The 27,228-nt window shown below is 45.6% G+C and overlaps 1 protein-coding gene across 4 annotated transcripts in view; it reads right to left on the minus strand.

Moving 5' to 3' along the window:
* HGD (homogentisate 1,2-dioxygenase) overlaps positions 1–24,449 on the minus strand; it is a 43,278-nt gene extending 18,829 nt beyond the window's left edge. Inside the window, exons 1-6 of one of the 4 annotated variants that reach the window (XM_048819041.2) lie at positions 24,099–24,449; positions 22,411–22,590; positions 18,563–18,735; positions 11,369–11,440; positions 8,506–8,594; positions 4,497–4,602 (exon numbers count right to left, since the gene is read on the minus strand). In XM_048819041.2, coding sequence (XP_048674998.1) covers positions 4,497–4,602; positions 8,506–8,594; positions 11,369–11,440; positions 18,563–18,577 — 282 coding nt within the window. In that variant the 5' untranslated portion in view covers positions 18,578–18,735; positions 22,411–22,590; positions 24,099–24,449. Of the gene's footprint in view, positions 1–4,496; positions 4,603–7,596; positions 8,198–8,505; positions 8,595–11,368; positions 11,441–17,623; positions 17,736–18,562; positions 18,840–22,410; positions 22,591–24,098 lie in introns of those variants that run through there. The other 3 variants (XM_048819032.2, XM_048819052.2, XM_048819061.2) reach the window with 3 other exon arrangements.
* Between the last annotated feature and the right edge of the window lie 2,779 nt (positions 24,450–27,228).

The raw sequence follows: 27,228 nt of genomic DNA on the forward strand, positions 1-27,228 counted from the left end.
TCCTCTGCCCCAATCCCTTGCCCTGAGCCTGTTCCTGCACACCATACCCTCTCCCACACCCCACACTCCCTCCCGCACACCAACTCCCTGCCCCGGCCTTGCAAACAATTTCCCCACCGAGATATGGCCCTCGGCCCAAAAAGTTTGCCCACCCCTGCTCTATCATATCCCCCCTTAGTCTCCTCTTTTCCAAGCTGAAAAGTCCTAGCCTCTTTAATCTCTCCTTATATGGGACCCGTTCCTAACCCCTAATCATTTTAGTTGCCCTTTTCTGAACCTTTTCTAATGCCAGTATATCTTTTTTGAGATGAGGGGACCACATCTGTAGGCAGTATTCAGGATGTGGGCATACCATAGATTTATATAAGGGAAATAAGATATTCTCTGTCTTATTCTCTATCCCTTTTTATATGAGTCCTAACATCCAGTTTGCTTTTTTGACTGCAGCTGCACACTGCTTGGACGTCTTTAGAGAACTATCAATGATGACTCCAAGATCTTTCTCCCAATTAGTTGTACCTAAATTAGCCCCCATCATATTGTATGTATAGTTGGGGTTATTTTTTCCAATGTGCATTACTTTACATTTATCCACATGAAATCTCATTTGCCATTTTGTTGCCCAGTCACTTAGTTTTGTGAGATTTTTTTTGAAGTTCTTCACAGTCTGCTTTGATCTTAAACTATCTTGAGCAGTTTAGTATCATCTGCAAACTTTGCCACCTCACTGTTTACCCCTTTCTTCAGACCATTTATGAATAAGTGGAATAGGATTGGTCCTAGGACTGACCCTTGGGGAACACCACTAGTTACCCCTCTCCATTCTGAAAATTTACCATTTATTCCTACCCTTTGTTCCCGGTCTTTTAACCGGTTCTCAATCCATGAAAAGATTTTCCCTCTTATCCCATGACAACTTAATTTACGTAAGAGCCTTTGGTGAGGGACCTTGTCAAAGACTTTCTGGAAATCTAAGTACACTATATCCACTGGATCCCCCTTGTCCCACATGTCTGTTGACCCCCTCAAAGAACTCTAATAGATTAGTAAGACATGATCTCCCTTTACAGAAACCATGTTGACTTTTGCGCAACAATTTATGTTCTTCTAGGTGTCTGACCATTTTATTCTTTACTATTGTTTGAACTAATTTGCCCGGTACTGATATTAGACTTACCGGTCTGTAATTGCCAGGGTCACCTCTAGAGCCCTTCTTAAATATTGGCGTTACATTAGCTATCTTCCAGTCATTAAGTACAGAAGCTGATTTAAAGGACAAGTTACAAACCATAGTTAATAGTTCCGCAATTTCACATTTGAGTTATTTCAGAACTCTTGGGTAAATGCCATCTGGTTCCGGTGACTTGTTACTGTTAAGTTTCTCAATTAATTCCAAAACCTCCTCTAGTGACACTTCAATCTGTGACAATTCCTCAGATTTGTCACTTACAAAAGACGGCTCAGGTTTGGGAATTTCCCTAACATCCTCAGCCGTGAAGACTGAAGCAAAGAATTCATTTAGTTTCTATCGTCTTTAAGTGCTCCTTTTGCATCTCGATCGTCCAGGGGGCCCACTGATTGTTTAGCAAGCTTCCTGCTTCTGACGTACTTAAAAAACATTTTGTTATTACCTTTTGAGTTTTTGGCTAGCTGTTCTTCAAACTCCTTTTTGGCTTTTCTTATTACATTTTTACATTTAATTTGGCAGTGTTTATGCTCCTTTCTATTTACCTCACTAGGATTTGACTTCCACTTTTTAAAAGATGCCTATTTATCTCTCACTGCTTCTTTTACATGGTTGTTAAGCCACGGTGGCTCTTGTTTAGTTCTTTTACTGTGTTTTTTAATTTGGGGTATACATTTAAGTTGAGCCTCTATTATGGTGTTTTTGAAAAGTGTCCATGCAGCTTGCAGGGATTTCACTCAAGTCACTGTACCTTTAAATTTCTGTTTAATTTCACTATGGGTGCTATAGAAAACACCATAGTGATAGCAAGACATTCTCCTTGTCAGAGAAACTGAATCTCCTCTCGTTCTCCTATGATGTCGTTGAAAAATGGTTCCTCCCTCTGAGCTCTAGGAAATTATCCTCCTAGATTTGATTATGGTGGCTTTAAGGGGATGGCAGTTTTGTCACTCTTCCTTCAGGGAACCGATGTAATGTAAATAAATAGCTCCAGATACTTCTGGGATGGGTACCATAGAGATACCTATAATAATAAATAATCATCAACTTAAGTTCTGTTTGTGAAAGGGGATCAGGGATGGATGAGGCTATAATAGAAACCATCAAAACATCAGCTAGGAAGGAGCGTCAGACAAAGACACACGAATATGATCCTGTCACAGTAACTGGAAAACATATTTCAGCACAACTGGGAGAATATTGAGATAAATAATGGGGCCACCGGATGGCTGGAAATTAGCTAATGATGATGCATCAAGGATAAAACCTGAGAGAAGCTAGAGCCAATAAATACAAGAACACAGAGAGGGAAGGATGGCATGAGGAATGAGGCAGATTAGCAAAACTAAATGCTGTGTGGCTGATGGGGAGAGGAAATCATGATTAAAGATGATGGCAAGGCCATAAAAGAGGAGGACAAATGCAATCCCTCTGCATGACTCTCTAGAACAAAACCTGATTTCCAAGGAGGGCTGAGGAGAAACACACGGAAAGGGAGTAACATCTCCAAAAACAAGCGGAGGGAATGCTTGTGGGGACTATCTGCTCCTCTGCCTGCTGGGTGGGAGTCAGACGACCTTTGGACTGGGAAAACTGAGAAGCAGTACTGGGTTTACAATGGCACCAGCAGCACCATGGGACCAGACCCACGTTCAAAAGGGGCCCCGGCCTGGCCCACTCCACTTGCACTGAGCCCTGAGCTGCTGGCTCCTCTCTGCCCCTTCCCCCACACACTGCTAGCTCTTCTCACTGGCCTGCTGGCTGAGGGCTCCTCTCCACCCCCATCACTGGCCAGCCGCTGACGGCCTGAAGAGCCCTCAGTCTCTGCTGCTCCGGGCCAGTGACCATCCCCTTTGGGCTCCCCAGGGGTGGGGCCCGCCTCTCTCTACTGCTCTGCAGAAGTGGTGGGCTGGGGAAGTCGGTGGCTGCCCTCCCCCACCCGCTCCTGCAATCAGGCAGGCAGGGTTGGGTGGGGCCCCGGGAGATGGAGCCACTCCTGAGCTTCAGCTGTCCTGCTCCCTAGTACTGTGCTGGGAGGGGGGATCCCTGCTCTGCACTGGGGAGTGGGTCTCTGGGGGGGCCTGCGGGGAGTAGGGCTGCCAACCCTCCAGGATTGGCCTGTAGTCTCCAGGAATTAAAGATTATGTCATGTGATTAAATCTCCAGGATCACATCCAACCAAAATTGGCAACCCTAGTGGGGAGTGAGGGGCTGTGATGGGCAAGGGCACTGGGCAGTGGTAGGTGTGTATGTTTTGGGTGCTAGGCAATGGGGGGGTCTGTTGGGTGGGCGCTGGGTGATGGGGGAAGTCTGTGTGTGTTGGGGTGCTAGGAAGTGGGGGTTCTGTGTGGGGTGCTGGGCAGTTGTAGTGGAGGAGTCAGTGGGGGGGCACTGGGCATAATAAGTCTGGGGGGTGCAGGCCATAGAGAATCGGGGGGACTGTGTGGCGCAGCATGGGCCTATCCTCGAGGGAAAGGGGCACGCTGGCAGCACAAGGCCTGGTGGGCCAGTGTGCATCTGGCAACTGCTGGTTTGTAAACAGTGCTCTTGGACGGGGCTGGGCAGAGCGGGGCTGCCCCTGCCATGCCATGCCCCATTGCCTCTGGCTGGCCCTTCACTCCAGGGACTGACCTCCCCGTGCCATGCTCCATTGGCCCCATGGGGGCCCACAAATATGTTTGGCACCGGACCCGCAAAAGGTTAATCCGGCCCTGCTGAGAAGGTGCAGCAGCAGAGGTGGCAAGCATGGGACTGTGGCTTGGGGAAAGCCTGGAGAGAGCACTGCCCAAATTCGGTGATTACAAGGGCTGTACTAATTACCAGCCAAGAGACCAAGGGTAGCACCCAATTTGCTAACATGTATGTGAAGAAGCACGCTCTAGTGGTTGAAGCACAGGGCTGGGAGTCAGGATTCTTGGGCCCTAGTCACAGGGACTCACTGTGTGACTGACTGGTCAAGTCACTTAACTGCTTGGTGCCTTAGCTTCCCTATCTATAAAATGGGGATACGAATATTTACTCTTCTGCCTGGGGTGTTGGGAGGATTGAGTACTGTTTGTAGAGCGCATGGAGATCTTTGGATGGAAGAGACTAAGGAAGAGCAGCTATCTGTTGTTATTAGTATTGTCAGAATCAAAATGTGTCTTTGGGATTTTAATAAGACACATTTGTCTTTATTTCAGTGCTGGATTCATGCTAATAAACATTTTAAAAGTGCAGTTCCCATTGTGCCTTAGGCATGGTGGGGCTGCAATGAACACAGTCATAGAGTTTCCATATACTGATGTTCCCTCTCTTCAGATCTGGTTACCTGGTTGGGGTCAGCTTCCGCTTCATCCCAGTTGTGTGTCAGGTGGCCCTGATCCATGGGTTTAAAGGGCTTGTGACAGACAGAGGGTAGAATTCTATACAGCCAGCTACAGAGAGAGAAAACATCAGTGAGACCAAGCCCAGACGCTCCAAATAGCTGTTTCTGTGCTCTTGACAAGCACCTATGAAATTTTCAATGAGATCAAGTGGACCTCTAGTGTGTTAATTCTCCAATCAATCCTCACAGTTATATAGATCCCAAAGTACTTTATGGGCCATAATTACACACAGACATATGAATATGGATAACCTCTCCCATGGAAATGCAGCCACATCTGGGGTTGAACTCAGCAGCTGTTTAACAGCACACAGCAACAGTACACAATAGTGGAGAGCAGGCATTAAAGAACATAGTATCTAACTAAAGGTGTCTCTTCACTGCCCAGTGAACGGGGACGACTAGCACCAGGGTTAGCCTAGCCTGGATGTGAGAAGCCACCCTGCAAAGCCCTATCCCTGTTACTGTGTCCTCACTGTTTCTCCTCTTGCTTGTGTGTGTCTGGGGGCATAGCCCATGGTTCTGTGTACTGAGATGCTCTGGAATTGTTTCCTAGTCCATTCTGTCAATTGCAGGAAATCTTGTCTATACCTCCTGGGGAACTGTGGGAGGTACTGGAGGACTATTAACACTTGAGTAATTTAGCCTAGGTCCTGGGTTGTAGCCAGAGTGAAAGCAAAGCATGGGTTCTAATCCTCCCCCACCCACTCCAGTTGGGTCAGCTAGCCTGGTCTTACAGTACCTACAAACCCAGGTCAGAGAGTTTCTGTGTGGATGGGAGGGAGGTTGGCCTACAACCCAGGTAAGAGCCCGTGTTGACTGTGCAGTGAAGACACATCCTGAAACTACAGGGGAGTTATAGGCAGGCGGAAGATAATTCCTAGAGTCGCATTTGGCCATGTTACTGGAAGTAACATCGTACTCCTGAAAATAGAGCCACGGGATGGTTAGTGAGCACAGGTAGTCAGGGCCTAGGTTTCTTGAAAGATGACACCACCTAGTACCACACTGGGTTACCTATCACTAAAGCTGTGATTTAGTCACGGAGGTCATGGATTCCGTGACTTCCGTGACCTCCGTGACTTCAGGCAGCCTTGGCTGGGAGCTGCAGGGTCCCCTGCCGCTACAGGTTGCAGGCAGACCACTTGCAGCTCCCAGCTACCGCGGGCAGTAGAAGGGACCCCCCACCACGAACTGTTCCTGCAGGTGGCAGGGGGGACTCCCACTGCTCCTGGCCGCCACTGGCAGCAGGGTGATCTCCACAGCTCCCACTGTCACGGGAGGCAGGGGGGAACCCCAATAGTCCCCGCCACTGCAGGCGACAGGGGGGACCCGCACAGCTCTCTGCCTCCGCAGGCGGCAGTGAGGTCCGGCAGGGCTCCCAGCTGCTGTGGGCGGCGGGGGGAACCCCTGCTGCTCCATGCCGCCCCGGGGGCCCTGAAGCTCTCTGCCTCCATGGGCAGCAGAAGGGACCCCCGGAGCTCCCGGTCTCTGTGGCGGCAGGGGGAACCCCTGGAGTTTGGAGCCCCCAGAGGAGGGGGACCCTGGAGTTCCCAACCCACCCACAGCTGTCCAGGCTCCTCATTTTATCATGGATGTTTTTAGTAAAAGCCAGGGACAGGTCACGGCTTCCGTGAATTTTTCATTATTGCCCAGGACTTTTACTAAAAATATCTGTGACAAAATCTTAGCCGTACCTATCACTTACTCTTTCATCAACAGCAGTTCCCGAATCCATGTGGGTTTTCTCCAGAGATCTCTATCCAAGCACTAGCCAGACATGTCCCTGCCTAGTTTATGAAACCTAATGAGATCCCAGCCCAAAGCTGCAGGCTTTGCTGAACAGGATGTAACTGATTTACTTTCCCCAGAGCCTTTGTCTTGTAGCAGAATCAACTTGTGCTCCAGAAACTGTTTGGGTCACCGGCCTTGGGCAATGCATCATTTGCCACTATGTGGAGCAGAAACAGCAACACCTCATATGGAAGGCAGCACATCTATAACCCACACACTTCCGGGTGTGGTGTTCTGTCCCATTTAGTGGCATTCAGACCACTTGGGAGAGAGTTAAATGAGCCTGCTCTACAGCCGTAGCTAACAGCCAGTTGGCTTTTAGCTCATGCGGTAGAGGCTCATGCACTGAGCTCCAGAGGTCCCAGGTTCAATGATGACCGGGGTCTGTTGATGTTAGACATCCAAAGCAGGGCAGGTGCAACATGCTCTGCGATCCAGCCTGTTCAGCTCAGCCCAGCATTCCCTGAAGAAGATATTTAACTAGTGCTGACACTTCCCCTTTAGAAACACAGTCTTGGCTGGGTAGCGATGAAAGGGTTAACACACACACCTGCTCCTCTGGGGTAACCGGGCTTTAGAGGGTAAATGCAGCATGGGAATTTCAGTGCAAACCCATTTAACCAAACTCCAGGAAACCAAAGTGTGATATTCTGTCTCCTGAGATTGTTTTGCCTTCTAATGTCTCTCTTCAAGCACAGCCCCTCTCAAGCTGGCAATCCTGAAAAACCACTTGGCCTGCTCTGTACTGCACTACGGGGTCAGGAGCTCAGAGCACGCCCATTCAGCTAGAGAGAGGCTCAAGAGCCACATCTGAGTTTGCATTTTGAACACTTCAGAGGGAGTCAGGCCTGGGCTTTGAGTTCCAGCCTAGCCCCGCTTTCTGCCACTGGCCTCCCTTCTTATGAAGCCCTGATATAACCCAAGGCCCTGAACCTTTGGATAAATGGATCTGCACTCTACTTCCTTTCTGTCCGCTATGCCAGTTCCTGAACCTCCCTTCCTCTCTACATCTGGTGCCTGAGCTAGCATGCACACAGAAAATGGGCTAAGCCAGGAGATGGGCTTTGAACCAGGCCGGTGGCCAGAGATATTCAGGAAGGCAACAAACAGGGATGCCACAGCCTCTCTCCCTTGTTAAGGTTGCTCACTGCCGTTTGGGTGGGGGAAGGAGCTCTTCCTTGGGAGATGGAAAATTTCCATCAAGGACATTTACTTGCAGAAACAATGAGTCATCCCCTTTTCCACGTACCCTGAGAGATGGCACCAGCCTTGAGAGCAGAGCACTGCTAGGCAGCTCAGATGATGCATCTGCCTTTCATTTGATGGAACAATGGAGGCGACAGAAAGCCTCTGTTGGAGCAGTGACATGATAAACCAATCTCTTGCAATCAGACAATGGCCTGAACTTCAGGACTTTTTCTTCAAAGCAGCAACTCACTGTTTCCAGCATCTGATGAGAATTCTTTGTGGTAAATTGCATGCTGGTGCCAGGTGCCAGTTTGACAGCCCACAGACCGACGCCTCTGCTTATCCACAGATCAAATACAGCCTGGTGGCGGCAGCGGGAGCTTCCCCCACACCAGCCACTGCCAGTAAGCCTCAACCCTGACCCACAGGGATGTTCTCTAGGATGAGAGGAAAATTCAAGTCCCATAGCCCATCTTCTGACACTGCCAACAAGGAGCCATTCTGAGGGTGTGTTTTTGTGATAGCCACTAGCAACTGGACTGAGACCCTCACCTCATATCCCAGAGCTCTCAGATCCTCCTTTCAGAGAAACTATCCCTCCCTCTTCACCCACAGATCCCATTCCATGAGACCTTCCTCTTCCTCACCAGCTCATCCTCATCAGCCTCCCCTGAGACCTTTTGTCCCTTTCTCCAGATCCTACTGAAACCTTCCCTCTTCCCTTCACTATTTGATCTGCACCCCACCCCACTCCCAGCATGGCCTTCCCATCCCCCATAAACAATCCACCTCCTACTTCACTCCACTGAGATTTTTCCTCTTCCTTCCAAACAGTTCCCCCCTCCCAGCATGGAGTGGAGTTGTTTACAAGCTCAGGAAACACTGAGTATGTACAGTCAGATCTCACCACCAGCCTTGCTGCCTGCATGCAGCAATACATCATGGCTGTCCCAGGGCAGTATCATGGTACCTTCTCTTATTGGTGGACCTGGGGCAGGTGAAGGCAGAGCCCGAGAGCTGTTCTGCATACAGACCGTATGGGCAGACCTGAGGGTTATTCTAAACCAAAAGAGAAAATGATGGAAACAGGTTAAAGACGACTGTACAAGTATTAGCATTAGTCTCATCAGCACAAAGAAAATTCCCAATTCCTCTAGGTGGTCTGGAGCCTGGTCCACTCACTCAGAATGGTACGGACTTTGTCAATGGCCTCACCCTCTGCTCACTGATAACAGGATTAACCAGTGAGGATATCTGCATGGTGCCTCCATCTCTCATGAGGTTAGAGATACAGTGGGTATCAGCCAGCCTCTGAGATCAATTTCCCTATACACTGGAGCTCTAAGGAATCAACAGAAGTGGCTAGAGTATACACCAAGTTCTAGAGCAACCACTAAGGAGCAACACTTATGGAGGCTGTCGAAGGAAAGGGGAATTATCAATAAAGCAACCAAAACATCAATCAGGTTATCAAGCACATTGTTTTATCATCAAGATGTTTGGAGGGGCTGATCAGGATCCCACAACTGGGATTTCCTGTCCCATGCTTTATGTTTACTTGGCTCTTGGTAAGAAAGCTGCACTGTCTGCAGAGTGCTGGTAAAGGCCCCTGGCCCATAGCCCTAAGGAAGCTGCAGCAAATGTATGTAAGTGTACAATCACTGCACAGTGAATGAATATTTTCCTCCATCACTGCCCTGATTCTCCTAACTATACTACCCCTCAACTAGGGAATGGGTCCATACAGTGGACATTAAAAATGGGATGGTGCCTCCAGATGCTAATGGAGTTAGCTCCCCCTGGTGGCTCCAGATGCTAATGGGGTTAGCTCCCCCTGGTGGCTTTTGTGGAATTTTTTGAATTTGTGCAGGGTTTCAGAACAATCAGCTCAGTGATTCAGCAGGGTGCAAACTCCCCCACTTCGCTCTGCCTTTCCCTTGGTTCTGGCTGCTGTAGAGTGAAACAATTCCTATGAGTATATAGGTGAAATATTTGTTCTTCAAGGAAAGGGGCTAAAGGTTTTCATCTAATTAGACTGACATCTCTTTGTTGTGAACTTAGTGTGAAACAAAGGCACCCAGATAAATGCCCTAGTGGAACAGACAAATAGTCCATCTCATTTGGTATCTCCAGCTACCTGCTGTACCAGATCAGACCTATAGTCCACCTGCAGTTAGCCTGGTATCCTGCCACCCTGCTGTACCAAAACAGACCTGTGGTCCACGCAGTCTCCCATTCTCCCCTAACAGCATCCAGTGTCAGTTGTGTGAGAGTAAAATGTAAAACCTTCATAATGCACCTAGTTCTTCAATCCTTAAACCTCACCTTGTGAGTATGGCAGGCTCTGAAGCGGGGGGATCAACAGCCCCCGTAGTATTTATCTTAGGTTGCATCACTACAGATGCCTGCCTTATAAATACTGCAGAGGGGACCTTTGGGACCTGGTATTTTTTACTCATTCTCAAATCTTGTATTAACTGTTTTGACACTGTGTATTGTCTGGGGCAACCAAACTTTGCCCAGCTGAGGGTGCTGCATAGGCAACCAGGAGTCTGAGGGCTGCATTTAATTTGCATAAACTAGTGCAGGTTGCAGTTGCCCTCATTTTGAATAGAGCAGTCCTTGGAGATTACAGGTCCCAGCATGTAATGAGTATGCGAGGCATCAGGATGGAGCACTGCATAGTGAGACCTACAGTTATGTAGGCTGCATTGTGCAGGTGAGTGGGCCTCTAGACTGCATTTAACCCATCCGTGACTTGTGTTTAATTGTCTACAGTATACACTCCTGGCAAAAAACAATAGTATTAGAAGTCCTCAAGTCAGGAAATGCCAGAGCTGTGGTTCGCTATACAAACTTAACTCTTCCCTCATATGCATACACTTTATGCTCCAGGGCCTAATTCTCCACATCTTTGCACCTTGTGCATTTACACCTTTACAGAGTGCAGAGCAGGGTGTAAAATGCTGCCATCCTGCTGCAGGTGGGTTTTATGCCCACTCTGCCCAAGTATAAGCACTTATACAACATGCAAGATGGTAGAGAATCAGGCTTAGTGGATTTACTTTGGTGTAAATGAAACCAGATCTGGATCCATAGTCTTTAATTCTCTGATGACTTGCTTTTATTTCTCTAAGTTGGATAGTAAGAGTGAGGCCTGCAGACCTTCATTTAAGCAACAAGGATAACATAATTTTTTAAAAATCTAATATATTTGGAAATAAATTATTCTATTTTATTCACTTTTAACATCTTTGTAATGAGCCTGTCATCTCATGACACGCTAATTATTCCCTGCCCCCATCCCTAGAAAGGAGACACAGCCCTATCATGGACTCATTGCTCAGTCTAATCAAAATCAGTTTTGAGTGAAACACTTCTCCTCTGTAGGGCTATTTCTCTCCCAGATTTCAAGCTTCTATCCCAATCCACATCAGAGCTAGAGCTGAGAGAAAAAGTCACATGAATTTTTTTTTTAAAATGAGGAAAATGTTCATCCCCCCCCCCCCCTTCATTCTCAAACGTAGTTGAACTATTTTCATTCCAACTTCCTCCCAAAAAAAATCACTCTGGGACAGAGACCAGGCCTGGAAATTTCAGCCCCAAAGGTGAAAACTTTGGAAAGTTATGAATGACTGAAAATAGGAAGTTTGACTGGAAACCCTGAACTATGACTTTTACGAATGCACAGTTCGAATGCTGCAAAAAGGAGGCTCCTGGACGTTTCTGTAGTGGCAGGCTTGAGATTCATAGTTGCATCTTGAGACTCAAAATAGCAGAGGAACAGGTGCTCACACTACTCCTTGCTATTAAAAAAATTAATAAATCAGTACCTGTCCTTCTGGTAAAGCTCCAGGGCAGCGTGGATCTTCAGAGACACATTCATTACCAAATCCTGGCATGTACTATGAAATAACAACACAAACATACACTCACTCCTAAATGTTTAAAAATAAACAGATGTGCTTTTTCCAAATTCTTTGGGTACAGTTTGACTTTGCCAAGTGATCTATTTCGGTTTGGTTATTTCAGAGGACTGACTTTGCAATATGTGAACGAAGGTTTAGCTATCTTCATCAACCCACAATGATCTTGGCAGACATAGCCAGGGTTCCTTTTCAGTCTAATCTGTCTGCACATGTGAATGCACCCCGATACGGCACTTTTTAGATATGCAAAATAACAGCATGCCCGGGTGCAGGAATAATAATACCCTTGGGTAGCCCCTTCCACACAAGGAAATCAAAGCACTTCACTGACATTATGGAGGAGAGCTAGCTCCACCAGAGTTAATGTTGAGACAAGGTTACTCTGTCAAAGGTGATTTTTCTAAGTGCCAGAACATCTGCTTGTATGCCCATGCTGTCTTATAAACTGGTGACTTACTGGGCTCCAGGACATGGTTAGTAAAGCAAATCTGAAGTCATTTGGGTAGTGGGGGGTCTGACATACAGTGCCCCCCGTTAAAGGACCTGGCACACACACCTGGAGCTCAAACTATGTCACTGATATGCACCAAACTGATATCGTCTGACTGGGTTTGAGCTCAGTTAATGTCCAGCACCCACTGCCATGTTAGACAAGCAATATTTTAAAAGTTTTATCTTGTTTTCTAAGCTGATGTGCACACAGGGGATCCACACTAGAGAAAGTGATCTGCACATCCTCGTAGGCCTGTTCTGCCTGCATGGGCTCCAGAGCAGGGGGCAGAGTTTTCAGTCCTGGGTTCTCCTCAGGCATACAGCTCCTGCCTGTTGCAAGCGCAGGGGGGAAGAGAGCTGGGCTCCTCACAGCCCTTACTCCTACCCAGTGGGCTAACCCCAGTTTCAAACCATGATAAACTGCATTCTTGCAAGTCACCATTCACACCAGTGCAGAAAGTGTACTTAAGGGTTTGACTAGGGTAGCAGGTGAATGATTGACAGGCACATGGGATGGGTTTAAACAGCAAGCTGCAAGTTTGTTAATTATACCTTGGGGAGAGGGAGCTACTTTGCCCACCCCAGCTCTCAGGTACCAGGCATTTAATTGGCTCAGGTGTGGATTACAGAGCTTTGGTCACAAACCAAGCAATTCAGTTCAGCTGTGCAATCTCTTTCCCCCACTCCACATAAGGGGGAGGGTAGAGGGAAGCTCAATCTGCAAAGACTTCAGCTTCCTTTCCCCTCCCCCGTGAGCACAAGGTCCATCTGCACAATCCTGGATCCCATTTACCTCTGGGAACCGGCCTTTTTAGTTTTTACTGGCACTGGACACCAGCTACTAGGAATATCAGCAATTAGCTGTAGCCCCCACCTTGCTACACATTTGTTTGGACTTCTCTCACTCCCTGTCGTCAAGTCACACTACCTCTCCCGCTACAGGTGGTAAGGGAATATTTGAACTAGTACATATACATCAGTGCAGCTTACAACAGTGGCTGAACACCCCCTGTAGACAAGGCCTCAGGTTTCTTGATATTGGGTCAGGCAGCTGACATTTGGGGTTGGAAGGATTAAAAATGTCTCAAACAATCCTCTCACCTGCATCCTGTGACACTTAAAGCATCTGGCTTGCAAAGAGTGTGTGTGTATGTGTTCTCCAGAGATTTATTTGTGACATTTCTAGGGGTCCCAAGTGGAAAACCACTCAAGACAGTAAACACTATGTCCTAACACCGTGTAGTCAGCAAATGATAATGCAAACTACAGAAAAATTCATAGGGGGTGGATGTGGAAATACTCAACACTTAAGAGTAGGGGTTAGATGGGCTTATCAGTGCATTCAACTAGCTGTCACAATAATCTCAATCTGCGCTGAAACTGGCAGAGACAGCAATTCTTGTGATATGATCACAGAACTCACGATATCCAATGATCTTTAAAAGCTGCTCATGATCTTGGGATGATCAAGATAAACCTCAGGAAATGTTGCCATTAATCAAAATTGCCACTCTCCACTATTGTCAGGAGGCAGGAAGGGAGCCTGAGGGAAACAAATGAATATGACAGGACAGGGGGCATCTCTGTGGAATGGTAGAGGGAGCACCCTGCCACAGCTATTGCAGCTCAGGGGGCAGGTATATGGCATAGGGAAGGGGCCATGAAGCTCCCAATGGCATTATGTGCAGGCATTAATCCAACCCTGCTGGCTCTAAAGATGCAAACAGTTGGGAACCAGTGGTTTATAGGAAGAAAGTTCCCTGTTCCTCCTGCAGATGAATAAATCACTGGGACTCTGGTCTCCGTGTGTTTCCGCAAGCAGTGCTGCAAGATGCATATTGATATGCAAAACAGCAGGTCACCAGAGGCAGTCCTGGCAAATGTATTGTAATGGAGCTTTCCCCCCCCACCCCGCCCCCGAAACAGAACTGCAGCAAGATCTGATGGGACTGCAGCAGTTCCAGAATTAAACCAGCCCTACTCACTGCATTCACCTTTATCAAAGATGCAAACATGGTGGGTTTCAGAGTAGCAGCCGTGTTAGTCTGTATCCACAAAAAGAAAAGGAGTACTTGTGGCACTTTAGAGACTAACAAATTTATTAGAGCATAAGCTTTCGTGGGCTACAGCTTACTTCATAGTGGGGTAAGGATATGTGTGATGGGGAGGGGGGAATGCACCTTATTCTTCCAGGGCCAGGGTGGGCCAGGCCTGATGCAACGTCAGCTCCACAGTGAGGAGAGGTTTCAGAGTAGCAGCCGTATTAGTCTATATTCGCAAAAAGAAAAGGAGGACTTGTGGCACCTTACAGACTAACCAATTTATTTGAGCATAAGCTTTTGTGAGCTACATCCGATGAAGTGAGCTGTAGCTCACGAAAGCTTATGCTCAAATAAATTGGTTAGTCTGTAAGGTGCCACAAGTACTCCTTTTCTTTTAGTGAGGGGAGGGTTAATGCAAAAAGCCTGCTGCATATGGAAAAGACACCATGTGATTATGTGTAGAATATTATATGAGCCTGTAAAATGTTCTGAACTAAAACTGATGGGGGGGTGGGATAGTTTGTGGTTCTCAGAGACATGATTAGCTCGTGGGTCTGCTAATCTAGCTAGAAAAGTCCTCAGATGCATAATGTCCACAGTGCAGCAACGTATGGCGAAAAGAGATGAGCTCATTGTTCAGCTCTCTGCTGTGTGAAATTTTTATTACAATAGACTCCATCAGCTCCCTCAAATCTAAAAAGCTTTAAACCCTCTCAGGTAACCCAATCTATCAGCTGGACAGAATCCCAGCTGCACCCAAATTAGGATACCCTAAAAAAATCTATTCATTCCTGTTTTCTGTGAAATGAAATATCAAAAGCAGCTCATGACTGAATCTGCTCTGAGTCCACAATCTGCTGCACTGCATCTAACACAGCTGAGAGCATGGGACTGACTTGAGAGCACTGGGATGCAGGCAGATTTCGGACAGGCTGAGCTACTGTCTGTTCCCCTCATGCTTTACGCAGTCAGTGGGTAGCTGCAGAGGCATTAGTCATCCCCTATCAATACACAGAGCCCAGAGATTCCGGGGTGGGGGTTGCAGGTTTTATGGGATTCAGTCGAGTCAGGGAGGAGTTGATGTTTAGAGACCTGTCATACAAGCACTGTCAGAGCCCTGCTCAAGCTTCCCCATCTCAGCTGCAGTGTACTGGCAGGAGTGAGGGAAGCTGCTGCTGTGGCATTTTTTATCAAATGAGTTTTCCAGATGCTACAGAAAAAAAGAATAAATCACAGGTAACTGTACTGAGGGCCTCCAAAAGACAACGGCTTCTTCTTGTGGGCAGGGAGACATTGTCCTGCTATTTATTTAGTACTGACTTGCTTTCAAGGACTTGTATTTTATTTAGTTGTACTTTGCCTTTTGCTATAGCAAATTCCAAAAGACTTGTTCCCTTAGAGATCAATTTATAACTCTGCAGCATTTCCCTCTGGCTACACCAAGATGAATGTATAACCCCAGAGTCTTTTACACTACGACAGTTATTTGAATGTTACTTTAAAGCACATTTCTCAAACTGGCAAAAATAATAAAACCATGTTGAAGAGGGTTGGGGGCAGATGGCTCTGGCAATACGAACTCTATCACTGGTTTGAATCCAATCCATACCGATAGTGACGACAATAACTGTCACCGTGGGACTGTAGTTTGGTCCATGTTTAATTAGTTTGGTGGATCTAAGTCCAAGTCCGAGTGGACAGGCGGCCCTGTTACAAAGCACTATCACAGGCACCAACTGGGCTGCATGTTGATAGTCTCACCAGAACAGCCAAGGACTGAAAGGGCCGTTGAAACCCAACTCCCCTCTCACCACCAAAGGCATATCCACATCACAAATAAAGATATAACTGTACTGTGGGTAGGCACACCCACGCTATCTTTAATCTAGCGAGCACAGGTTACAACAGTAGTAAAGATGTGGGGACATAGGCTAGCCACCCCAGTACAAACCCACCAGGAGCCCTGGGTACTTACTTGGGTTGCTAGCTTGTTCCAGTGTCCATACCACCACGTCTTTACTATTGTTACATGTGTCTGCTAGATTAACGCTCCTGTGAGTAAGCATACCTGTACTACAGTCACACATTCATTGCTGTGGACACACACCCTAAGAATCACAGTCAGGGCACCATTGGGAAACTTGCCCTGCCACTGTCCATGCTGTATCAGCTCTGTGAATAAACAGAGGGCTTCACTCTCCAGGGCTGTTACTCCAGCATCTTTCACCAACTCTGAATTCACAAAAGTTTAGACAAATAACACAGCAATGAACTGTAGTGGATTCCCTGGCTTGAATTTTTCTGATCCAGCCTGAACAATCTGATCCAGGAGAGTGGAGCCCCCAGCTTCAGTGGGACTCCATATAGGGGTAAAGATCTGCCTCCATAGATCCAGTTACAGGACTGGGACCCATGTAGGTAATTTCTTCAGAAAAGATGGTAAGGTTTAAAAAAAAAACAAAAAACAACAACTCTGAAATCTGTTTGAAATCTCCCCTTCACCAAGTTCTTATATGTGAGATGAAACAAGATAATTATTACAAGCTACCTCCCTTGGGATGCACTCCTGGTCTGTTTTCATTATTCTTACCACTATTTCTAACCATCCCAGCGGGTTGTGTGGGTGGGTTGGTGAGGGGAGAGCTCAGGGGAACTGGGGAGAAGGTTTTTCTGTGAAAAGAAAAGTTTGCAAAGTTTCTAGTGTATGTGTGTTTCTCTCATAATCCTGCAGCAGTCTATGTAAATGTGATCTTAAGAATACGTTTGATTACTTAAAAAATGTAAAAACAAAGACAAAGTGTAAAATGGGGGAGATAAAAGCCCAGTGCAATATAAAAAATTAAACAACATCCATGGATTTGAATGACTGGGATGCAAAGTGGAGTTCTCTATAAACCATAACCTTTTGCTGGAGAGATTAGACAGCAGGCCTGGAAAAATGCTTTTGAAGTCTGAATACATAGACTGGAATATAATTAATGCCCCTCTTCAAGCGTTGTGAATAATACATTTTTCAACTACTGCTGGATGATACTAAAAAATAATGTATTAATTCAGACACAAAAACATTACATTGTGCATCAGTTAAGATTGGTCTACACAACACCAAATATAAAACCACAAAAGCAAGGAAATGAACAGGTAAGGCATATAACAGGACATAACCGCTCCTCCTTCACCCAGAGCTAAACATTTCATTAGAGCACAGCTTTCTTATGCCACAGTCAATGCACTATAACTTTAACTCAGCCACTGTTTGATGCGGGACTTCCAACTGTCCCCTTACTCCAGATTTCCCCTGCACATGGGGCAGAGTTAAGGTTGTGGTGGTTCATTCTGTAATGAAAAATGGTCATGCTATTAGTGAAGTACATATCTCTTGGTGGAAGAGTAGATGGTATGTGCTGTTAGATGATTTAACTTTTGTGTATATGTAGATCACCCTTAACAGACACATACTGTGATATTTTGAAGTATGGATTTCCAAGTTTTTGAAAGATTAATTTTCCTCCTGAAAGGACGAGGATCTTTGATATAGGAACATCTCCTTCCGTGAAGAACAGGATCTTCATGAAAGGGGGTAGCTGGTTCAGGAACTTCATTCTTAAACTGTCTAGGCACTTACTTGGAAATCCTGTTCTTCAGAATAAAAGCCACTGTTGTCTCAGAGATCTGTATCTCCAAACAGCCTGGTTATCTTTCCCAAAGCTTGCAGTCACTAATGTTTTACAGTCCCCCTGTGAGATAAGTCAGTATCATTCTCCCCATTTTACATAGAGGGCCACTGAGAAGTGACAGGTTTCAGAGTAACAGCCGTGGTTAGTCTCTAAGGTGCCACAAGTACTCCTTTTCTTTTTACTGAGAAGTGAAGTGACTTGCCTAAGATAACTAGAAAGTCAGTAATAAAGCCAGGTTTAGAATCTAGGAGTCCTAACAGTCCCCTGCTCTAACTACTTTTCTATGATATAAAGCTTGGTGTTAGTTTAAGAGGGTTGCAACAGCAGGGCAGATGTTGCAAGATAAATGTCATTGGCTGGTTGGGAAACACCCCCAGGCAGCTAGATCAGCAAGAGGAGGTGTGCTGGGGGAGGGGGATGACAAAAGTTCATATGGAAAGACTCCTGAACTGGGACAATCTGCTTACCGTGAGATTTACAACATCCCAAATTAAACACAACAAAATCATTCATCCAAGAAAGGGAGACTCTATAACCTGCCTTGAAATGAATTTTTAAAAATGAGAAACTTTAAATTTAAATGAGACTTGGTATCTCTGTCAAGAGAACCACCCCTAACTCACATGTGGACTTCAGGTTTAGAAAATAAACAACTATCCCGCTACATCACCCTAATTATCCAAACCTCCCCAGTTACTGCGCTCCACCCCACACATTAAGCACCTCATTGCAGACATGTTCTAGCAGTTCCCTTTCCCCACTCTTTTGGGCTTTAAAGAGCTATGGAACTGCTAACAAGAAAGTGGAGGAGCAGGGGGGGAGAAAGAGATGGCATATTTCTCTTTCTCTCACACACACAGGCTCTTGGGTGTCACAGGATCACTTACCTTCAACTGTGCCATTTTCCTCACTTTGCTTTCTCACTTTGGCAAATACAAAAACAAATGAGATGTTTGGCCAAAATGGTCTGTTGTGGTCTCCTAAAAACAAACTCTTCTTGCTGATTTTCTTGTTGGAGCAGCTGCAGGGACAAAGTCAGGCTGATTGCAAACTGTCTGCCCTGCAAGTGAGAAAGTCCAAAAGAGTTTCCCAGCTGTTTACTCAACTCAGTCTGGGTTTAATCAAACACAGGCCTTTCTTCTTTGAACCAATCCAGGGATTGATCTGAGGAAGATAAAACGAGAAGAGGGGAAAGGACTCTGTTCCACTAGTTTTCCTTTTTCTTATTAGCTGTTAGAGAGAGTAGTTATTCAAGTACAAGAGAGAAAAGGGTACACTTTAAGATCAATAAGGCATTTCAGGAACAAGAAAAAGCCCTTTCTGAAATTGATTTATAAGACTATTTTATTCATAATACCTCTAGCAATTTCAATCCACAGATCTCACAATGTGTGGGATTTAAAAGGCATCACTTCCCCAGCTCTGGTGTGAAAGGTGGTAGTTGTTTATCAGTGTACAGTAATGCTACACAGCAGGCTAGGGAGAGAAGTGAAGGATTCTGTACCCTACTCATTAGTGCTGGTCAGAACTTTCTGAATTTTGACAATTTAAAAAAAAATAATTGATAAACTTTTCAACAGAATGGTCATGAAAAATGTTCCCTGCTTTTCAGCCAGTCATAGAAGCTGGCTGAAATTATGTGAAGGTTTGGTTTTGATTTTCTTTATAGGGGGAGCATTTAAAAAAATTTCAGCATTTTCTCCTTTTATTTTTTGGATCAGCTCTAGCCTGAGTACTGGGGGATGAATTTTGGGAGGACAGAATGTATTTGCACTAGCTGGAATTTGGGCAAAGACCCTGGAGTTACCTGCACTCTCATGGACAGTGCGATGGAATCCTTTATTCCCACTAGTGGTCAGGCCCTTGAGTGAAATCCTGGACACACTGAAGTCAATGGGAGTTTTGCCACTCACTTAAACAGGAGTAAGATTTCACCCCTTAGCTTTAAATCTTATCTGAAAGTTGGCATTTTCTCAGACACACCATGCGAGGGAGATAATCTAGAACCACCATTCTAGACCGTAAACTCTTGAAAGCAGGGACTATCTAAACTTTTGTGCACTGTACAGCACCAAGAATGTTGTCAGCACTAAAGAATAATAATAGTTCATTGTTTTCATACTGATCCAGAAAGAAGAACACAAGGTGTAGATGATAGAATTATCAAGAACAATGCAGAAAAGACAGAAGTGTTCAATAAATATTTCTGTTTTGTATTTGGGAAAAAACAGATGTAGTCATATAATAAAATAACACTTTCCATTCTATTAGCACCTTAGGAGGATGCTAAACAGAAGATATCAAAATTAGACAGGTTTAAATCAGCAGGTCCAGATACCTTGCATGCAAGAGTTTTAAAAGAACTGTCTGGGGCGTTCTCAGGACCATAAATGTTGATTTTCAAAAAGTTTTGGAACACTCAGGAAGTTCCAGAAGACTGGAAGAAAGCTACTGTTGTGCCAATATTTAAAACAAATAAATGGAATGATCTAGGCAATTGAAAGACTGACATCAGTACCAGTCAAAAAATTGGAGTGGCTGATACAGTTGATCTGATTAATAAAGAATTAAAGGAGGGTAATATAATTCATGCAAATCAGCATGGGTTTATGGAAAACAGATCCTGGCAAACTAACTTGATATCTTTTTTTGATGAGACTACAAGCTTAGTTGATAAGGGTAATTATGTTGATGTAATTACTTCTGTAAGGCATTTGACTTGGGATTGCATGATATTTTGATTCAAAAACTAGAATGATATAAAATTAATATGATTCACATTAAATGGATTAAAAGTTTGCTAACTGATAGGTCTCAAAAAGTAATTGTAAACAGGCACCCATCCCCTCGAGCAGGTGAATTTCTAGTGGGGTACCAGAGGGATAGGCTCTTGGCCCTATGCAGGGGTGAAAGTGGGCTGTATAGGCTGGTATGGAGTACTGGTGAGAAGTGGTCACCAGTACCGGCCCATACGCAGCCAACGTTAAAGCGCTGCCATGGCAGTGCTTTAAGGACCCTCCTTAAAGTACTGCTGCGGCAGCGCTTTAACGTCGCTGCCCCTTTTTGCCCCCTCCGTCAGCGGCCCTGCTGGTAGGGACCCTTCCACCTGCCCTTCTTCCCTAGGCCGCGCCCCTTCTGGGGGCCCGGAGCCGGGTCCCCGTACCAGTAAGTCTTCTGTGTTACTTTCACCCCTGGCCCTATGCCATTTAACATTTTGATCAGTGACCTGGAAGAAAACATAAAGTCATCACTGATAAAGTTTGCAGATGACATCAGAGTTGACGGAGTGGTAAATAATGAAGAGGACAGGTCACTGATACAGAGCAATCTGGATCGCTTGGTATATAGGGAGAAAACAAGCAATATGCATTTAAATTCGGGTAAATTTATCCATCTAGGAACAAAGAATGTAGGCCATGCCTACAGGATGGGAGACTCAATCCTGGGAAGCAGTTACTCTGAAAAAGATTGAGGGTTGTAGTCAATGTTCCCTCTAATTTTTTCCATCCATGTGCAGAATTAATTTTGTTGTACACCAATATCGATGTGATGTGCAAATGTGCATCACCAGTGGAAACAAAAACCTTAGATTTAATATATATTTTTTAAAAGTTACCATAGGGATAATTACTCCAGCCAGGACAAGTTAGGCATTTTAGAACTCACTACTCGAAGAATTAAATGTAAGCATAAGAGAGAAATAAAATTATGAAATGCATTGGGAGGTGAGTGTGAAAGAGACAGAGTGTGTGTGTGTTTGTGAGAGAGAGAGAGAGAGAGAGACTGTGTGCGTGCATGCATGTCTGTGTGAGACAGAGACAGTGTGTGTATTTGTGTGTGAGACAGAGACTGTGTGTGTGTATGAGAGAGAGACAGTGTGTGTGTATGTGTGTGAGACAAAGACAGAGCGTGTGTGTGCTATCTGCTGGGGAAGTGTATGAGAGACCATGCGCTGTCTCTTTAAGCAGAGAGGCATTCTGAAGGCTCATTCAGACTGCAGCAGCCATAAGCAGTTCTGTCCTACTCCTAAGCCCTGTCCCCCTCTCCAGCTCTGTGGAGATGGGGTACATTGGTGGGAGGAAGGGGGACACCCTGACATCAGCACCCCCTTCCGCCCTGCACAGCAAGCAGGAGGGCCCCGTCCAGGGAACAGCTGGCCAGGGGCTCCAAGGCAGAGGGCACGAGCAGATGTGCATGGCCCTTGATTGACTCTTGGGAGGCCACCTTAGAGGGAACAGTGGTTGTGGTGGGCAATTAGCTGAACATTAGCTTTCTGTCTGATGCTGTGGCTGAAAGGCTAATGTGATCCTTGGAAGCATAAACAGAAAATCTTCTCAAGTAGGAGTAGAGAGGTTATTTTATCTCTGTATTTGGTACTGGTGTGATCACTGCTGGAATACTGTGTCCAGTTTGGATGTTCCAGTTCAAGAATTATGCTGATAAACTAGAGAGGGTTCAGAGAAGAGCCATGAGAATGATTAAAGGATTGGAAAACATGCCTTTATAGTTATAGACTCCAGGAGCTCAATCTATTTAGCTTAACAAAGAGAGGGTTAAGAGATGACTTGATTACAGTCTACAAGTACCTACATGGGGAACAACACTTTGATAATGGGCTCTTCAATCTAGCGGAGAAAGGTATAACATGATCCAATAGCTGGAAATTGGAGCTAGACAAATTCAGACACAAAATAATATTTAACAGTTAAGGTAATTAAGCACTGGAACAATTTACCAAGATTCAGGTGGATTCTCCATCACTGGCAATTTTTAAATCAAGACTGGATGTTTTTCGAAAAGATCTGCTCTGGGAATTTTTTCAGGGACATTCTATGGCCTGTTATACAGGAGATCAGATTAGATGACCACGACGGTTCTTTCTAGACTTGGAATCTATGAATCTCTAAGTGAAATCCTGGTGAAAAGGAGAAAAAAAACACAACAGGAAAAGGATAGAGACATGCAAAAGACAGCAAAGATAGAAAAGAGACATCTGAGGAGCAGAGAGCATTCTCTATTGGCAGCTACCAAATAGTTTGGACGGAGTTTAGTATCTCACTGTCTGGGCCCGCAATGGGTAGGAGTTAGAGCTGAGAAAATAATGGATTTTTTGGTTTGGGGGACAAACGGAAAAATCCAGAAAAAAACTCTGGCTAAACTGAAACTAAAACTCATTTTTCCAATTTTTTTCCATCAATTGAAACTCAAAAAAATTCAATTTCAAATCTACCAAAATGCTTCGGTTGACTTGAAACAATTTTTTAAAAATGCATTTTGATTCAGCCATTTCAAGTGTTTTTTTTATTGGCCAAATTTGAAATCAAAATGCCATTTTGAATCAAAAATTCAAAATGAAACATTTCAACACCATCTAAATGAAACATTTAGCAACAAAATGTTTTGACTCTAAACATCCCCCACCCTCCCCGCATCAAATCTATTAATTGAATTTGACCCAAATTTGGCAAATAGGTTCAGGGCCTGAAAAATGCAACAATTAATCAAAAAAAAATTTCACCTACATCTGCTGGAAGTGCCTCATTACACTCCAGAAACCTCATCTGGCTGACTGGGAATCAGCTTGACAAGCTGCATCCAACTATCTTTGGCTCGTTGCCTTCTGGAGCTTTTGTGATGGTTGGGGAAAAATAGAATCAACAGAAACTTGAGAGGTCATCTCGTCTAGTCCTCTGCACTCAAGGCAGGACTACATACTAGACCAGGGGTCGGCAACCTTTCAGAAGTGGTGTGCCAAGTCTTCATTTATTCACTTTAATTTAAGGTTTCGCATGCCAGTAATACATTTTAACGTTTTTTAGAAGGTCTCTCTCTATAAGTCTATATATTATATAACTAAACTATTGTTGTATGTAAACAAGGTTTTCAAAATGTTTAAGAAGCTTCATTTAAAATTAAATTAAAATGCTGATCTTACACCGCCGGCCTGCTCAGCCCGCTGCCAGCCTGGGGTTCTGTTCACCTAGGCCGGCAGCGGGCTGAGTGGGGCCTGCGGCCGGGACCCCAACTGCCAAGGGGCCGGCAGCCAGAACCCCAGACCGGCAGCAGGCTGAGCAGGGCCAGCGGCCGGGACCCCAGACCAGCAGTGGGCTGAGCGGCTCAGCCCGCTGCCGATCTGGGGTTCCGCTGCCGGCTCCTGCCAGCCAGGGTCCCGGCTGCTGGCCCCGCTCATCCCACTGCCGGTCTGGGGTCCCGGCCCTGTCCACATAGAGTAGGTACCTACTTTCTCCCTGGTTCTGGCCCATTCTCTTCCTCTCTCTGCACTGCGCTGAAGGTGGGAGTGCACTGAGCACAGGTCTGGGGGTAAAGGAGCAGGCTGGGGTTGGGGTGTAGGGTCTGGCCAGGAGCTAGAATGAGGGAGGGGGCTCAGGGTTGGGGCAGGAGGTTTGGGTATAGTGCGCTTACCTGGGCAGCTCCCATTTGGTGCGAGGGGTGCAGGGGGGAACGTAGGTGTGTGTGTGCAGGACCTCCTGTTTGGTGCTCAGGGTGAGGGTCGGGATGTGGCGGTGCAAGAGTCAGGGCAAGGGACTGGGGGTGTGTGAGGAGGGAGTCAGGGCAGGGGACTGGGGGGGCTGGGTATGTGTGGGGGATGCCGGAGTCAGGGCTGCGGTTGTGGTGGGGGTGCAGGGGTGAGGGCACGGGGCTGGAGTGTGCGGGGGGCAGGGGTGAGGGCAGAGGGCTGGGTGTGTGTGGGGGGTACAGGAGCTGTGAGCGGCTCACAGCAGGGGGCTGGAGGCGAGAGTGCTGCAGCTCCACTTTTCCCTCTCCCCTGCATAGCAAGGGCTGTCAGCTGATCAGCCGCAGGGACGGAGAGGAGGAGGGGCAAGAACCCAGCACACTGGGGGAAGAGGCAGGGGGGAGGGGGAAGTTTGCCTGCCCTGCAAGGAGAGAGTGGTCAGCGGAGGTGGAGAAGAGTGGGCTGGGCTGGGCAGGATTTTTAATTGCACGCTGCTGTCCCTGGCAGACAGCAGCGTGCCGTTAAAAACTGGCTTGCGTGCCATGTTTGGCACGCATGCCACAGGTTGCCGACCCCTGAACTAGACCATCACTGACAGGTGTGTGTCTATTCTGTACTTAAGAACCTCCAATGACAGAGATTTCACAACCTCCCTAGGCAATTTGTTCCAGTGCTTAACAATCCTGACAGGAAGTTTTTCCTAATGTCCAACCTAAACAGCCCCTGCTGCAATTTAAGCCCATTACTTCTTTTCCTATCCTCAGAAGTTAACGAGAAACCTTTTATGTACTTGAAAACTGTTACCATGTCCTGCCTCATCCCCCCATCTTCTCTTCTCCAAACTAAACAAACCCATTTTTTTCAATCGTTCCTCATAGGTCATGTTTTCTAGACCTTTAATCATTTTTGTTGCTCTTCTCGACTTGTCCACATCTTTCCTGAAATGTGGCACCCAGAACTGGACACAATACTCCAGTTGAGTTATAAGCGCAGACTGGGTGATTTTGAAATAGTTTGGAGGAAGTTGGCACCTCCACCCCTTTCGCTGCATCTGTGCATATGCAATGGATGAATTCAGTCCCTCTGGTTGCATATTAGCCTAAGGGAAAAAATCTCATTAACCAGGCTGTATTATATCATGCACAGTTATTTGTGCCCAATTGTGTTTTGCTTTACAAGCCAGACCAGAGTTTAGTAGCACTGAAATCTAGGCACTTGTTTTTCCATTGATGCCTGGCTGACTTCAGTTGATATCTTCCGTAACTGCTATTATTATTATTATTATTATTATTTGTATTAGTGTAGCACCTAGATGCCTCTGTCATGGATTGGGACCCCATTGTGCTAGGTGCTGTACAAAGAATGAAAGATGATCCTTGGCCCAAAGAACTGACAATCTGACAAGAGACAACAGCTGGATGCAAGCAGACCGGGGTACAAAGAAACAATGAGACATTATGGGTCAGCATGTTAGGCAGTGGTCTCGGCACACCAGTGGCTCTGGTTTTTGGAGGCATCCTGTCAAAGAAGAGTTTTGAGGAGGAATTTGAAGTTGGATAATGAGATTGCTCTGTGGATGTTTGTGGGGAGCATCTCCCAACTGTGAGGGGCAGCCTGGGAGAAAGCACAAAGGGGCTTGTTTTAAAATTCAGTAAGTGGCTGATGGAGGTTGGCAGCATGGGTTGATCAGAGGTGGGAGTCCACACATGGATAATGAATGAGAGATGATAGATAAGATGAGGAAAAGACATGAAGGCCCAAAAAAGTGTAGACAAGCAGTTTATGCAGTAAATCTGCTGCATGTTTATGGGAAACTAGGCTTCATAACATGTGTATTAAACATCACAGCTTGCCAGAACATGTTTGTCAAAACAGTTTTTCACTGGAAAATGCCATTTTAACAAAACTGAAAATTTTCCTGAGATTGTAACAATTTCAATGAGATTTCCACAAAACATAAATTCTGAGTTTCAACCAGCTCTATTAAAATCAATTGTTTTTTTCCCATGCAACATCATTTACAAGAAACAGTCAGTTCAGGCTGTCTGGGCTCCGGGGCAGATGGAGATAGGTGGCATTTACTTTATCTGTAGTAATCAAATATATTTTAATTTATATATTGTACATAATTATTGTGTATCCCTCTTCCCAGAGCTTTCATGTGTTACTTGTCTTCTTAGGTTGTAAGCTCTTCGGGGCAGGGATCATATCTTTATACATGTTTGTACGGTGTTTTGCACAAGCAGATCCTCATCCTGATTGTGGTCTCTGGACCTTATGGCAACATAATTATTTAATAACAACAAATAGCCCCACCTACTTAATCACCATCCACCACCACTACATGTACCACTTAGATGTTCTGGAGGATCTCCAGTATAAACGCTGATGCAGCCCTGTCCTGCCTAACTTGCAAAGACTAATGGGAATCAGAGCACAGGACCATATGGATGCATGTTGTCATGAGCCGAACGAAATCACAAGGCCTGGGAAATTGACTAGCAAGAACAAGACTAGCTGGGAATATGTTAGCACTGCCATGTGGAGTAACTGTGATGGATTTTGTCACTGGTAGGCAACAAGACCTGTTGGAAATCTGACATGACATCTTCCCACCATATGTCACAGGCAGAGATGCCAGTAGGAGCCAGAGGGAATTTCATCATGTAGCACAGGATTTAAAATGTGTTTGGGAACTTTACTCTGATAATCTGCCAGATTTTACACATCCAAAACATGCGTGAGACGCAATCTGGAGACTGAAAGGGTCATGTATATGATTATAGTGTTTATGCTGATATATTTTGTTTACAAAAGAAGAGATCTTCTCTCCTGTTTCTTGTTGTCCAACTAAAATGTACTAACTGCATTTGTTAATTTATGCAGTCACACCTGTTTCTGTTACCTCGTCCTCTCTTCCTCCAAACCATTTGTCTGCATATTCATATATTGCCAAATCCTGGATTGTGAGCATTCTGGCAGCTGGTACTCCCTTGTGTGATTTCTTTGTACAGTGCTTATAAAATGGGGCCCAGAGCCCTGTTTGGGGTCCTTACCACAATACAATAACAAAACAAT

The sequence above is a fragment of the Caretta caretta genome, chromosome 1 (assembly GCF_965140235.1).
Source record: "Caretta caretta isolate rCarCar2 chromosome 1, rCarCar1.hap1, whole genome shotgun sequence".
NCBI classification, from domain to species: Eukaryota; Metazoa; Chordata; order Testudines; family Cheloniidae; genus Caretta; species Caretta caretta.